Genomic DNA, 16,440 nt, shown 5'->3' on the forward strand with positions numbered 1-16,440 from the left:
GGGGGGGTACCGGGGATTGAACTCGGTTCCTTGCACTTGCAAGGCAGGCCACCGAACCGCTGAGCTAAATCCCCGGCCCTTATTCCACAGATTTTAATGCAAAGAAAAAGAAAGGTGTATGCATTATGTTTTCAGGGTACCAAATTCAATAATCATAGAATACTTATAAATAAGGTCATTCAGATATTCTACATTCTTATTTTCATAAAGTTCTATAATTTAAAAATCATGAAGAAAAATCATTCAAAGCTAGACAACTATGAAAAATGTTGAATCTTCAAAGATTTTTTAATATGTTATTACACATCCCTAATATATCTCAAAAAGTAAAAACAAAAAAGATTAATTCTGAAGGTGATTCACACCAACCAAAGTGTCTCACCAGAGAAAGCAGTTCTTATCTTTTTATGCCAAAGAAATGATTCTTTGGTCCTAAAGCATATCTCAATTGTTTGCTTACAATGCTGGGGATTGAAACCAAGGTTACATCTAAATTTATATTTACCAATTATACTCTCACATTTCTCACTAACACCTTAAATAAACTAAAGAATTTAGCAAGTGAACTCTCTCAAGTTATAAAAGTTAACAGTACTGTATTTAACCACCTAAGAACACCTAAATTCACAAAATTTACCTAAATCCAACAACTATGCTCACAGTGATCTTTACTAAAATTAAACTGTGATATTCTCACTACTTAATATTCTCACTGTTATAATGGTATTCTCACCGATAAAGGTTTAAAACCATTTATCATTAACCAAGCTTGGTGGGGACATAGCTGAAATCCCAGCACTGTGGGAGGCAGAGATAAGAGGGTCACCACTGTGAGCCCAACCCAAGGAATTTAGTGAGACCTGGTCTCAAGGGGGGTTATGGGGTGGCTGGGGACATAGCTCGGTGTCAAAGCCCTGCGTTCAATGCCCCAGTACTGCCTCCCCGAAAAAACCAACCCCCACAAAAAACACACATAGATGTGTATATATGTGTATGTTTCTTATTGTACAGTTTCACTAAAATTTGATTGTTAGTGCCTTTTTGTTTTTTGGTACTGGGGATCAAACTCAGGACCTTTGCACTTGTGAGGCAGGCCCAGTGCCACTGAGCTAAATCCCTGGCCAGCCTTTTTATTTGTTTAACAAAGGGGTGTTGATGTATCTTCTATGAAGGACAGTGTTTTTAGTTTTGTGGGCAATACCATGTCACAAAAGCAGATACAGTCAATATGCAAACAAATGAGCATGACTACACTCCAGCCAAATTTTCTTTACACACTCAGGCAATGAGCCGGATTCTGCCTATGAGATGTCAACTTCCAACACTGTGGCTTCCCAAAGAGGGGATCTATTTTGTTTTACTCATTTATAAATTATTAATGTTCAAAATATTGCAAAGTAAACCTTCATAAAATGATGTCCAACTCAGAACAGCCAATTAGAACATCTCAGCATTCAGAACTAAAAGAGGCTTAGATGTCTCCTTGAAGGTCATTTACTAACTTCCTGATTATCAAGCCATGATGTTCAACAGTAATTATATAAAGAACACAATCTCTTCGAGACACACTAAAATTTATATACACTATAAAAATAAACTTTCAGAATAGTACAGTCAAATTCATGACAAACTGATGAGCACTACAATGAGTCCACTTGGTAAATCAAAGTCCAAAGAGAGAGAGGGTGTGTGTGTGTGTGTGTGTGTGTGTGTGTGTGTGTGTGTGTGTGTGTGTGTGTGTGTGTGTGTGTGTGTGTGTGTGTGTGTGTTCAGGAGCTTCTACAAAATATGCGTGTCAGGAGGGGGCCTCTCTCTCATGTTCTATAAAAAATAGTAACAGGGCTAGTGGTAAAAGATTAGGTAGAGAACACTCAAATTCATGTTATTTCCAATGAGAGTCCCAACCAAAACATCATCAGTTTTACCATAAGGTTAAATCTGATAGGTGGGGATTTAGTTCAGTGGTTCCATCACCTGCCTCACAAGTGCAAGGTCCTGAGTTCCATCCCCGGTGCCAAAAAAAGATTAAATCTGGCAAAATTCTTGGCTAGTACAGCATGTGTGAGGCCCCGAGTTTGATCCCCAGCACAGAGGGAAATCCTGTGGATTACATCTCCACTGACACTGGCAATAGTCACCTGTCAGCCAATCCATCCTTGAAAGTCTGCCCATGCTGGACCTGAACACCTAGGCTCAAGCAATCCTCCTGCCTCACTCCAGATTTGCTGGATCTAGAGGTGAACATATCAGCACTCAACTCTTTAAATGTTTAAAGTCATTTAAAGGTAAGCATCAACAAAATTAAAAATATGATTCTTCCGTAGATTTTGCCATCTTCTTTATACATACAGGAGCAAATGGCTTTTAGATTGTGTTTGACATTCTCAAGTACACAGGTTCTAGGAGATTCTGGATTAGCTATGATTTATACAATATGTACAAAACTTGTAGATTTTTAGTATGATTTTCATGTATTACTAAATCATCCTCTTAAAAATGATTTTCTTTTCCAGACAGGGTCTCACTATGTAGTTGAGACTGACCTAGAACTCACTATGTAGCCCAGGCTGGTCTCAAACTCACAGTGATCCTAAGTGTTGGGATTACAGGCTTGTGCAACCACGCCCGGCCATCCTCTTTGAAATTGAAAGGTTTCCCCCCATTTCCATTCATACAATGACACTGGACAAAATGCCTATGAACACTACCTTCTACATTATAATGACATAATTTCCTGTTTAAGTGTAAAGTTGCAACAGAACAGTCTATTAACAAACTTTAGATTATTTTCTTTTATGATTATATTGAAAGCAAGTCTCCCATGCTTCTTGTTATCGTTTAGGAATACAGTATTGAATACTTCCAGAGACTTAAATACACTTTTATTATGTTAGTTAAATCCTCAGTAGTCCAAAGGATTCAGAGACATCTTAAGGGTGCAGGGTGTGCTCAACTGAGGAGTGTGCTTAGCATGCATAAGGGCCTTGGATTCTATCCCTAGCATAAAAATCACACAGAAAAAACAAAAATAAAAAGCCATTTCTAACCCAAAAGATACTGAAAAAGAGACCTAAACTTTGAATCAAGGAACACATTCTTCCTTAATGTTAGGGAAAGAAAATGGCTAATTACAAGTAGGTAGGTAATTCCTTATAGGTGTAAAATGTTTGCATTTAATTTCAATACCAAACAAATTCTCTTGTTTACACACATGCACATACTGCCAAATGTAAGTGGACTGGGGGCTTAATTTGTCTCCAAATGTGTCTATGTACATGCATGGAGACATGCACATTTTGGTGCTTTTATATTTTATATACACAAAAACATTATAGTTTTGTATACCAAAAATTTAAAATTTCATTTAAAACTCTGCAAAAAAAAGCTATTGCTTTTCAATGATCAAGGCAAAGTTCGTATGAAATCACTTTGAAAAAGTCACTAATGTTTCCTGTAAAATGTACTGTTTCTCTATTGCGATCACAAATTAGCTTGATTTGTCTATGACCCATGTTTAGTGATGGTGAAACAGTAGATCATTTGGAGTTTTGTCATTTGGAGTGAAGCAATGTTTCTCAACAGCACAATACTGCCCCTAGGAACATCTGTTGCAGGGCACAAGTGCTACTGACATTTAGCCAATGAGGACCAGAAGCAGAACATAACACACAGCATGAGAGGTAAGTCACACAGGGATGGGGATGTAGCTAAATGGTAGAGCCCTAGCTAGCAAATGTGAAAACTCTGGGTTCACTCCAAGCACCTCAAATATCAACACTTAAAAATAACGCCTGCCTTGAAAGCAAAGCCCAAGGACCCAAGTTCAATCTTCCGTACCAAAAAAACAAAAAACAAATAAACAAAAAAACTGTCCCATAAGCCATGTATTTCAAATGGTAATACATGACCTTATTTTCAAAAAACAAACTGAAAATGCAGCATAGATTTAAAAAAAAAAAAAGCTTTTAATTTTTAGCGTACATTTGTTTTACAGGTTTTTAGTTTTTCAGGAATGCATGTGAATTGACACAATTTTTTTGTTTTTTGCAGCTTTACTAAGATTCATGCACAAAACATTTTTAATGAGTAAGACAGTCTGTTGTTGTTGACAACACATTCAGTGAAAAATACAGATGTGGGCACCTGAATACACTGTCACCTCTTATCACTGTATCCAATCGAAGCATTTATCTATTGAGATGCATTTATCTATTGAGATGTTATTACCAACTGCCTTCCTTTTGTTTACACTGATCTTTGTAAAATGCTAGGACATGCTATATCTCTAAACTCTACTGGGCAGATATTTTCTATTTCTTCATTTTAAGATGCTAAGGGGGCTGGGGATGTAGGTTATGACAGGGTCCTTGAGGATGCACCAGCGTCACCACCACCAAAAAAAAAGATACTAAAGGAAAATAATTTACTAAAGGAAGATATTTACATTCTATGATGTATATTACAGACAAGAAACAGTGGCTCTGCTAAGATTTGAGACGCACTGGGCTATACTATTTGTTTCAACAGATAAGTTAGGTTCATTCACTGTAAAATATACACAAATGGAGACAGGGCACAGAAATATGGGTAACCTATCTCTGGTCCAGTGGAGTGATCCTATGGCACGCACACCACACAGGGATGTTTGTATCATCACACTGTCTGAAAGGTCCACCGCTACTGGTCTAGCCCTGTCCTCGAAAGGTCAAGTCTCAAAAAACAAAGTGACCTACCAGGTACTCAGGTTTTACAGACCACAGGGCTTTTAAGACTGGCCCTGAAGGATGAAAAGCTGCTAAAACAGAACATTCTGGGCAAAAACAGAACACAGGCAAAAGTAGAGGCAGGAAATTATGAAACCCACAAGGAACCTGGAAAATGTGAGTTGCCCCTAAGCACAAAGATCCATTAGAAAACAAAGATTAACAACAGGACAAGACAAGCCAGGTAGGAAAGATTTCTTCCCCCCACCACTCACTCACTCTCCCCCTCCCCAGATGGGTCCTAGGTACTGTCGTTAATAATGACTTACAGTAAAAGACTGATAAGCTAAGAAGCAATGAGGGAAACTCAACAAATATATTATTGTAGGAAGAAAAAGACAGAAGATTGAAAGGAAATCAGAATTAAGAGCAAAGATGTCCCACCAAAAGTTAGAACTTTACACTTTAACTTACTTTCACTCCCACATTCACAAAATAGTTGGAGGTGGGGAAAAAAAACTCCAAGATAATCAAAAGGTGATTGGTGACAGGTTAGTGATGTAGTACTTGGCACCTCATGAACTACCATGGCTTTTATAAATGCCAGGTAAAGAGTTACCTACATAACCACAAGATAAATATTTAAGGTGCTGATTATAAGCACTGTATTAAATTTCCATTATATTATCTAATTTAAGTCTTCAAATACACCCAGGTCTTAGTCCCATGTTAAGAATGTAGGAAGGGAAGCTTGCCACACCCAGCCCTAGGAGAGGAAGGTGACACTGAAAAGTGGCCAAGATCTGCATCTACAGCTATCAAATCTCTCCTACCCATTCTGATACTTCTGGCCCTAATCTCATGCATATCTATACAAAATAAATGGCAAAGGGTTTGGAGAAGCTATGTGAGAAAAATAAATCTACTAATTCTTCAAAAATCCACTAACGTGGAACACTTTTGCTTCTTTTGCTTTACGTATTGCAGAAAAATAGCCTTCCAAATGTGATGGAAAGCTTGCCATTTAAAGGAGCATTTCTGTATGTTCTTTTTATCAGTCACGCTGACACTTCTTAGGGAAGCATTCTAAACAAGGAACAAGTGAATCTTACACGGGGGATATGAGGTAATCTGTAAGTGCTCACATTAGACAGATTCCTTGTATGTTTATGATGTGACTTCTAGATTTAATTTCACACTTGATGACTGAGGCGAGCAATATATACTGGCAAGAAAATTCTTAAATATGTAAGATACTACTTTGTAGGTCCAAGAAAGACTTTAATGTGGTTACTCTTGAGAATCAAATGCTCACAACTCCCAACTAGAGAAAAGCGGCCCCTGCTCCTCTGCAGACCAGGGGAACCACGCTGCAGCTTAACACAGCACTGTAAACCTGTGTCCCAGGCTGAGGGGACAGAGTAGGCTTCTTACACTACCATGGAAGAGTGTCCAAAGTGGAGGAGTATGTACATACATGGTGCCCCAGCTCAGCTAAACTCCTGACCACATAATCACAGCAGTGATTTATTACTACTAAAAGTAGCAGGCTATAAGTTCACCACCCAATTCCAGAATGAACCATTTTTCAAAGTGATTCGAGTTCAGTCCTAGGAGGCACTGAAGTCATTTTCACATTAATTTCATGTCTTCCCGTAACATTATCCCCCAAATAAGATGAAGCTTCAACTTTTACCTCATTGAGCAAAGGGCAGGATAAGAGATGGAAGGAACAAAAAAACTCAAGCAAAACGAATACAAAATACAAAAGCCAGTCTAACTGGTTAAATAGGAAAAACACACACACATGTCTGTTGCTACGTTTCACTAAGCAGAATGAGGAAATAAACTATTACATCTATACAAAGAAGAATACAAACTACTACTTAGGCTTTGATAGCTAGCTATATCCTAAGTATTCTGTTTTTCCTCTTTTCTGACACATGGTAGGATGCTAACAGAGGCTATGTGCAACCAGGTGACTTGCTTTGGTCAAAAGAATGGGAGCAGGGCCAGGGATTTAGCTCAGTGGCGCCAACAGCTGCCTCTCAAGCACAAGGTCCTGCCTGAGTTGGATCCCTGTACAAAAAAAAAAAAATCAATTCCAGGAGGACATTTTAGAGAACAAGAGGGTAGTTTTCTATACTCGCCTGACATTTGACATGGCAAGATAACTAACAACACACTAAGGAATCTGAATATCTGTTCAGACACTGAGAAGGGCCTTTAGCTGATCCAAGATGAACAACTTTTTTTTTTAAAGGTGAACAACTTTTAAGAGACTAGATTTGAGCTACTGTTACTTAGGAGTGAGTTTTCCCTACAATATATGACCTTGCTCACCTTGTTACACTGCCCATTTACACTGTCTTATTTCGATCCTACTTTTAGTCTAGTCAATCATGTTTTCACCATTTTAATCAATCAATCAATCAATCACATCACATTTCTGTGGTCAGAAATGTCAAGAAAACAAATCTCCTCATGTCTAACCCATGCTAGTACTTAATGAACACAAACTACTTAGGACTGAAGTAGCAAGTGATATAGGGAAGTCACAAATGAAATTCAAGCTCTGGAAGTGACCAGTGCATCCACATGTGAAGACAAACACAACTGACCAGTACCACCTGCTTGGTGGCTGTGGCCTCAGCCTGCAGAGCCCATACCACAGAGTCAGCTGGCTGATTCTATCCACCACCTCCATGCACATTTCTCCTACTGAATTGGAGCTGCTTGTGTCGAAGGTGACTCTACTTTCATTTCTGTAACTACTACGCAGCCCAGCGTTTACTGGTGTCATACAAAAGAACAAATACGATCTTTTACTGACTACACTGCAAGTATACTGAGGCAAGACTGAAACTGCCAAAATGGGCATAGGAGAAAAATACACGCATATCTCCAGAATGAAAACACCACGGAATAATCGAGCTTAGAGGAGGCAAGAGCCCCAGAACTCTGAAGAACACCCATGGGCAGCTAGGAATGGAGCTCAGGGGTACAGAGTTTGTCCAGCACGAGAAAAGCCCTGAGTTCAATCCCTCGCCCTCCACCCCCTGACACACATACAGAGGCACATGAGAGCTCCTACGTAACTGAAACTTGTCAGAACTTTAACAGACATGTGCTCTCTAACATCTGTTTTTCCCCGCCTGCCTTATCTTCTTCTGTAAGGAAGGAAACATGGCAGTAACCAACTTTAGATTCACACCTTTCCACCTGTGCCACCGAGAGCAAAGAGCTAAAGCTCAGAATTGTTCCAGGTTTACATCATGACCACATCAGTCCCGTCACTGTGCTCAGAAAAGAGAAAGCACTGCATATCCTCCCAGACTTACACAACACCAAGCAATGGCAAGCCTGGGTGAGAGAGGGACCATGTTGGAAGAGAAGTAACTACCATTCAAATGTATGGGAAACTATTCCACCAAAGAATACTATTATAAGACGACATGTCAGGCAAGCTCATCAACTCTCCCAACCATGAAAATGGCATAATGTTTTTAGAAAATCAAAAGAAAAGAAGACTTGTACTATATTGAGAAGCTAAGTTAAACCTTAAAGAAGCAGAGGGGGAAGGAAGCATATATAGATAGTAAAATCTGCCCAGAAAGACATGATGAGAGAAGTAGGCACGTAACAACAGATGAACAGCACACAAGCAGCTGGGCAGAGTCTGTTTGTAGTTCCATAACAGTACTCCAGGCGAGGAGTTCCAAAGACTCTGGAATTTCCACAGGATTTCTGACACTGGAAAAGAGTAGAGACTACATCAAAGTGCATATACTTTTCTCGGGACTTTGAAAAACCAGTAGGATTCCAGGAACATGAGGTCTGGGGTAAAAAGGCAAGAGTTTCACAAAAGGAGAATGGCAGGATCAAAAATACCAAAGGAGACCAGGTGTGGCAGCACACATCTGTAATCCCAGCACTCAGGAGGCTGAGACAGGAGGATAGCCTTGAGTTTGAGGTCAGCAAGGGCTACACATTGAGTTCAAAACCAGCCTAAACTACATAGTGGAACACTGTCTCAAAAGAAAACATTAAAAATTTTTAAAACTTTAAAATAAAAAAATATAAAAAAGTAATTATTTCAATTTGTTAGGAATAGGGTAAAAATTACCAAGTTTTGTTCTCTCTGAAACTAGGATTTTAATTTTGGTATTTGACATTACATAAAACATACTATGTATTTTCTAGTATAGTATTTTTTTTTAAATTAGAGAGAAGTGAAGTTAAATCGATGGCAGCTTGTCCTAAGTAGTCTTAGATATGGCTTTGTTATTTTACTAGAATACATCCTAATTCAAATATAAGAACAGCAGGGCGTGGTGGCGCATGCCTGTAATCCCAGCACTCGGGAGGCTGAGGCTGGAGGACTGCTGAGTTCAAGACCAACCTGGGCTACATAGTGAGTTCCAGGTCAGTCTCAACTACCTAGCGAGACCCTGTCTCAAAAACCAAAAAACAAACAAACAAAAAAAAAAAATTACAAAAACTTTGTAGGCAAATATTTGAATGGAGTAAGAGGTTGGGTGGGTCAGAATCAAGCATTTCCTTTCAACATTCTAAAAATTAAAGAGTCAGATTAAGAGTCACATGTAAAAACAGAGTCATTGACAGAACTTCTTAGAAGAAAAACTTATTTCTGGTGTGAAGGCAAATAAAAAAGAAATAGATAATAATAGAATTGGTCATATAACTTTATAAGCTTCTATAGATTAAAGTAAAACAAAACTAAAACTAGAAAAAAACTTTTCTTCAAGGTCAGTGGATTAATATGCTTTCCATACAGGTCTAATAAAACACCAAACATTTCTGAAATTAAAACAGAGAACACTAACAAATAAAAATGGCCAGCACATGCGGCAAGATTTCAACTCTGTAATAATCCAAGAAATGCTGACTTCAGCCAAAGGAAACCTTTTTCCCCCTCAAACTTTTCTTTTAAAACTAGTATGCTCTTATCAACTAGGTTTGAAAAATATGGGCACTCACACTCCAAAAGTATTAAGAGTATAAACTGGCTCAATCTTTCAGAAAGACAATTTAGCAATCTGTTAAAAAGTCTTCAAATTATCCATACCTTTATAGGTTATAAATCCTTGTTCAGTAATTTAACTTGATAAAGCCAGAACTTCACTGAAATGCAGCAAGTGTGGCCATATTTTTTATAGGGGAAATTTGAATTTGAACTGAGGCCCAAATTTGAATCACTGGCTTTCATATCAAAGAAAATCCTCAAGCCAATTAAAATTTCATCATAGAATAATATTAGAATTTCAGAAAGTACATCTAGTTTCAACAACAATCGGTCACTATACTGTCATAATCCCCACTATTTTTATATTGGATGTATAGGTGAAAGATGCAGAAAAGGTGCAAGAACATGGAAAAAAAATGGGAATTATGAATATCTGAGTGGCAGGATTAAAATTACCTTTTCTTCAATTGTCCCAAATCTTCCCAATTTTCTATTCAGATTCTATATGCAGTTTTATAATAAAAAAAATACAGAAAAAAGAAACTATCACTAAAGCAATCTTAAGCAAACTTGCTATCAAAATTGAATTCAATCCTACTACAGCCATTTGAGAAAAACAGGCAAGAGCATGTAGAATGAAAATGCTACTGCATGGTCAAGAGGGAAGGAGTAGCCGACTAAAAAGAAGAATATATGTAATAATTATTTAAATGCAAAACATCCCCCTAATGCTGTTGTAGCTGCTGTTATTGTCACTGTTTCAATTACTGTGGCTCTGGACACCAACATATGCTCAAGTGCACTATTCTCAGGAAACGAAAGCCAAAATAACAAAATTTCATTTCAGAAATCTGAGCATTAAAAAAAAGAAAATACAGAAACTGCTCTCTCCCAATAAATCCCAGTCCTCACTTCCAAAAGGCCCTGGCCAGGCTTCTTATAAACTAGAGAACTTGTAGTACAGCAAACTCTCCATAGGTTCTAACTAGACTGGGGTTTGATAAGAACTTTCAAAACTCCTTGCCTACCCTGAGTTTCTACAGTGAGCAAAAGGAATCAAAGAAAGAACGGGAATATGACACTCAAATTAGCCAATGTCTTCTAATTTGCAGTCTTACCCGATAAGGACTTTTGGCTTAAATTCTATGTTCTGATCACAATTATACTCATCCATATCCTGAAAACTGGGGGGGAAATCCACACAAACTGTTTTGTAATCACACAGTTGAACACGAACACAAAGATTTTAAAGGTCCTGCTTCAACTATTTTTAGTACCAGAAATGATAAAAATACAAAGCTTTAGGGCCGGGGATTTAGCTCAGTGGTTCCATAGCCTGCCTCAAAAGCACAAGGTCCTGCATTCAATCCCTGACCAAAAAAAAAAAAAAAAAAAAAAAAATGTTTTAAAAAGTAAACAAGGCTTCTTTTGCATAAAAAGAAGCTTTTTTGGGAGAGACATTTTTAAAGACATGTAAGGTGAGATTTGTAAAAACTAAAACAAGGTTACATTACTTAGGGAGTAGGTAAAACTCTCCCGCTTTGCATTTGTCTTCTTTGTGCCTATCCAAACACATCTTTCGGTTTTTTACTTTTCCTTCACAATCGAGTATCTAACTGACTGGCTTAAAACACATTAATTATAGCAAGATTTGCCATCCTACAAAGCTAGCAGTCCCATGATTACCACAACTTTACCAAGTTATTTAAGGCAATACATCTTACTCACTGGATTAACCACTCCCATTTATTTCCAGTTCAGTTTTTAACATACACAATGCAATAAAAAACCTTCTAATTCTAGATAGCGCTAAATGTACAGCAACAATAACAGTTCCAAAACACCACTATAAATTTTAGAAGCAACACGCTGAGAGCCCCCAATGCATCAGGTCATGTGTAAGCATCCAAGTACAACTTGTTATTCTGCACGAAACCGCAGCTGTTTCAAAGGGACAAGTTACTTACATTCACATATACGCACATACAATTAAAGGAGACTTGAGAGGAGACATGCCAATGTCAAACAGTAACCACTCTAAGTGGTTTGAAACATTTTTCTTTTTATTTTTCTGAATTTTCAAAATGAGTAACACAATTCATAATAAATGGGAAGAGTGAGTTGTTTAAAAATCTGCAGCATAAAATGAAGTCTGGCTGCTTCAAAGAATAACTTGAATGTAAAAAAGAAAAACAATTTAGAATAAAACTCTCTACACTGAGGCAGGCATGGTGGTGGTGCATGCCTGTAAACCTAGCACTTGGTTCCAGCTGAGACAGGAGGATCACCATGAGTTCAAGGTCAGACTGGGCTACACAGTGAGTTCAAAGTCAACCTGAACTACATAGCGAGACCCTAGCTCAAAAAAGAAAAAATTTTTAAAAACCCTCCATATTAATATAGTATCAATATAGTTTAGCATAGTGTAATACACAACACTACTAATCCTGAGAGACAGCACCACTGTGTGAATTAAGGAACTGAGGTTCCCAGAAAACCATAACAAAAGACACAGCTATTTAATGACAGGCGGAAAGCACAGGCACAGCTACTCTAGTCCAAAGAGGACAAGCCCATCCAGATACTAAGCCACTTTAGTATCATGTTAACATGAGGTGTCTCAAGTTGATCTTTACACTTGAAATACAAATTTTCTAAAATAAATTGCCAAAAAATAAATACCCAATTATGCCTCAAACAGTTTCAAGTAATCCTACTAAAATTGATTCATATATTCAAGCTATACATGGTTACTGATAGTTGGTGAATTAGAGAACTGCGCATTGCAAACTGAGTTCTGAGAAATTTATACCATGAATGACAGTTCTTGGCTAAAGCAGACCCAGTAATTTCCATTCAAGAGAATGCAAGTGACTCCTCACACTATGTAATGTAAGACCTGTGCCATCACACAGACCAACAGCAGACCACTAAGATGGAGACAGCTGATGCACAACGAAGTCAGGCAGCTTCCCTGAGTGCTTAAAATGATGAGAAAGAACTCAAAAGCTGGGTATGAAAACTCAAATTCTTGGGCTGGGGATTTAGCTCAGTGGTTCCACCACCTGCCTCACAAGTGCAAAGACCAAAGTTTGATCCCCAGTACCAAAAATAAATAAATAAATAAATACATACACACATACATACATACCTCAAATTCTTAAAGTTTCTTTCCAATTAAGTCAAGATACCTAAGAAAAAGGACTTCACGTTGTTGAGACAGGTTGTAGTATGTATTAGAGAAGTAAAGAGAAAGGGCAAACAAAACATGACACTATATGCTGACAACACTACCACCAGGTTTTTGATGTCAGTAACTGAGAATTGACTATTTTTTGAGCCGAATTTGGGGAAGATTAGGATTCACTTTCAATTCCAGTTTTGTTACTTTGAAAAATTAGGAAAAAAAAATCAACCAATTGCAATGCATCATTCAGATTTTGGTTCCTACAGTAAGGTATTTAAAAATATTTTATTTTATTCTCAACTTCTTTTCAAACTATCATGAAATACATACCTTCCTCCTATCGTGTCGTCTTGTAGTTGGGCCCCGGCAGTGTTCCTCTGTGAACGTCGCAGTGACCCCCCTGGATTGTTATTAGGCCGGTTGGACATTGGCACCTCTCTCTTGAAGGGACATACCCTTTCTAGACACTACCATTCACTGAAAAAAAAAAACAAAAAAAACACTAATTAGATGTACAGGACACAACACCAAGAAACAAAGATGCTGAGGAAACCGAAACAAACAATTTCATCTTAGTCCTCAGCAAGGGGGCACTGACTGTGAGGTCCAACAGACCATATGTTACAAAAGGTCAGGAATATAACAAATTCAAGGCATGTGGTTCAGACCCACCCCCATAAAATAACTTGATTTTGTTCAAGGAAAGCCCATTCTCAATTCAAAGAAAATGCATCACGTGAGTAAAAATGACTGCTTCCACATTTCTAGTACTGTACAGAAACCTTCATCATTAGAATCACACAAACAAGTACTTCACCTGAAGTAAAAATGAAAAACTCAGCTTGAGTTCTGAGAACAAGTATTACAAGAAAAAAATCACAACCTCTAAGCATCAAATTCCTCAGTCTCAGAGTTAAAAACATTATCGTGCCTACTTCATGGTACTGTTGTACACAAATACTGAAATGATAAATACAAAAGAAACTGTAAAACTGCACTTATCTTAAAGGAGAGGTGAAGAGAAAGCACCTCAATCAAGTACAGTACAACAAACTAAGCAACGGTCCCAGGTGCCCTGGATTTCAATGCCAGTTACTGGCCCTAACCTTGAACAACTGAATCTCTAAATAGCTTTACCTCTTCTATAAATTACCAGTGTGTATTACCTATCTTAAGAGTCATCATGAATAAGAAATGGTGAAAAATATATACTTAGCTCAAAACAGCCCTTTAACCAACAAAAACTTCCTCTATGAGAAAATTTAATTATCACACAGAAAAAATTCTGATACTCAGAAAATCAGTTTAAACTGATGAAATGGGCCAATGCTATAATCATAGAGTTACAATTTGCATGTATCCTATCTTTCACAATTTTTTAAGACTCCATTCAATGAGAAAATGCAAGTGAAAAATTTAGCATGTTCAGGGCCGGGAATTTAGCACAGTGGTTCTGCCGCAAACTTCGCAAGTGCAAGATCCCAAGTTTGATCCCCGTTACCCCCCTCAAAAAAAATCACCAATAATATAAGTCAATTCCTGACAAAACAGTTTCAAACGTGAATTTCTGATATAAAGAAAACATTCTCCTTGCTATTTTAACAGGGTGAACATCACAAGCAGCTGAGAAGCTTTGTTACAATATGAATGTCTGGCCCCGCTTTCCTGAGATTCTGATTTTCTGAGTGTAAGAAACAGAAGATGTATTTTCAAAGAGCTCTCCTGGCTGTACTGCACCGAGAACTGTACTACCACAAGGGGAGGGGGGACAATTACCCAATCAAAGAAATAAAGGCCAATTTTTTCAATTTCACTACTTCAAATGATCATTTCAATGCCATATTACTTGGACTCTAAACTACAAATACAAGAGGACAGCATTAATGCTTCTGCTTGCACTTGGGAAAGCAAAGCATTCTATTATTAAATGGGGCTGGCAGGTCTCACCTGCCCACTTTCTGCTCTTAAACACCTACTGTATGACATGGGGAGAGTTAAGTCACACAGATGAATGTAAGTCAAACTAGTTATTTTGACGTAGTCACCAAAGTAACCTTAATACATTTTCATAGCTTGTCAACCAGTACCATTATCAGCGAAAAGTCAATCTGTAGATAATTCTTGAGATTAAAGAACGGCAAGTAAAAATGCTTATCAAAGTGCTACCAGCTTTTAAATAATAAATTAACCCTTAAAAAAGGAGGCCAGACTGTGAAAACTAGAATCAGAATTCCCTGAGGGCAGAGTAACACAAAGGTGTGAGGACGTAACTCAAGGTAGAGCACCTGCCTACCCCACCAGAGACTTTTCAACTTTTGCAACTGACACTTGAAATGAGTCTCATTTGTCCATTGTGTCCCCACCATTTCTTATGCATTCCGTTCAGGTGTAGACTTCTCAGAGACTTGGTGTCGCTTCACATTATGAACCTGGAGTTAATAATAACAGTAATAATTTCCATGTGTTTGTGAAGTTCCTATGGTTTCTTGGGCTATTGATCTCCAGCTTGACTGCACTATGATCTGATAATATACAGGGAATAACTATGATTCTTTTGCATTTATTCAAACCTGTTCTGTGAGCTAGTATGTGATCTATCTTGGAGACTGTGCCATGTGCAGATGAAAAGAATGCATATTCTGATTTTGTGTGGTGTAACATTCTATAGACATCTATTAAATCCATGCTTTCAAAAGCTTGGTTCAGTTCTAGTATTTCATTGTTGATTTTTTGCCTAGATGATCTGTCTACTTGTGAAAGTGGGGTACTTAGATTTCCCCACTACAACTGTATTAGTGCTTATTTGGTTTTTCATGGTTCTTAATATTTCTTTTATATAGTTGGGGGGGCGTTAATATTTGGTGCATATGTGTTTATGATTGTCATATCTTCCTCTTGAATTGCTCCCTTTACAAGGATATAGTGGCCTTGTCTCTTTTAATCAGTTTTGGTTTGAAATTTACTTTGTCTGTGAATAAAATTGCTACCCCTGCTTTTTTCTGGGCTCCTGTCACATGGAGAATTTTTTCCCATCCTTTGACTTTTAGTCTATGGGCTTCTTTTTGCACTCGGTGTGTTTCTTGTATTCAACATACTGTTGGATTTTGCTTCTTAATCCATTCTGCCAGTCTATTTCTCTTGATTGGTGAGTTGAGGCCATTGACACTGATGGTTATAACTGATATGTACTGACTTATTATTGTGATGTTATTGGCCTTTTGTTGACTCCTTTTATTTTGCCTTCTCCTTTTAGTTTCTTGCCTTGCCTATTTGATTTGCTCTGTTGGGCCTCATAGTGTTGTTATCTTCATTGTCTTTTTCTGAGATATTGTTTAAAATTGCTTGTAGTGCTGGTTTGGTATTCATGTAGTTTCTCAGGTGTTCTTTGTCATTGAAGTATCTTATTTCCCCAACCACTTTGAAAGAGTTTTTTGCAGGATACATCAATCTAGGTTGGAGGTTGTTTTCTTTTAGACCTTGAAATACCTCACTCCAGGCTCTCCTTGACCTAAGAGTTTGTGCTGAAAAGTCTGCTGTGATACTGATGGGCTTCTTTGCATGTG

The 16,440-nt window shown here is 37.8% G+C and overlaps 1 protein-coding gene across 16 annotated transcripts in view; it reads right to left on the reverse strand.

The window, feature by feature from the left end:
* The window catches only part of Trip12 (thyroid hormone receptor interactor 12), a 123,961-nt gene that overhangs the window by 86,508 nt on the left and 21,013 nt on the right, over positions 1–16,440 (reverse strand). For all 16 annotated transcript variants that reach the window (XM_010608119.2, XM_033764673.1, XM_033764672.1 and 13 more), the window contains one exon: positions 13,208–13,354. In XM_010608119.2, coding sequence (XP_010606421.1) covers positions 13,208–13,305 — 98 coding nt within the window. In that variant the 5' untranslated portion in view covers positions 13,306–13,354. The remainder of the gene's footprint in view (positions 1–13,207; positions 13,355–16,440) is intronic.

Source organism: Fukomys damarensis, unplaced genomic scaffold, assembly GCF_012274545.1.
Source record: "Fukomys damarensis isolate Sample0158 unplaced genomic scaffold, DMR_v1.0_HiC HiC_scaffold_16, whole genome shotgun sequence".
Taxonomy (NCBI): domain Eukaryota; kingdom Metazoa; phylum Chordata; class Mammalia; order Rodentia; family Bathyergidae; genus Fukomys; species Fukomys damarensis.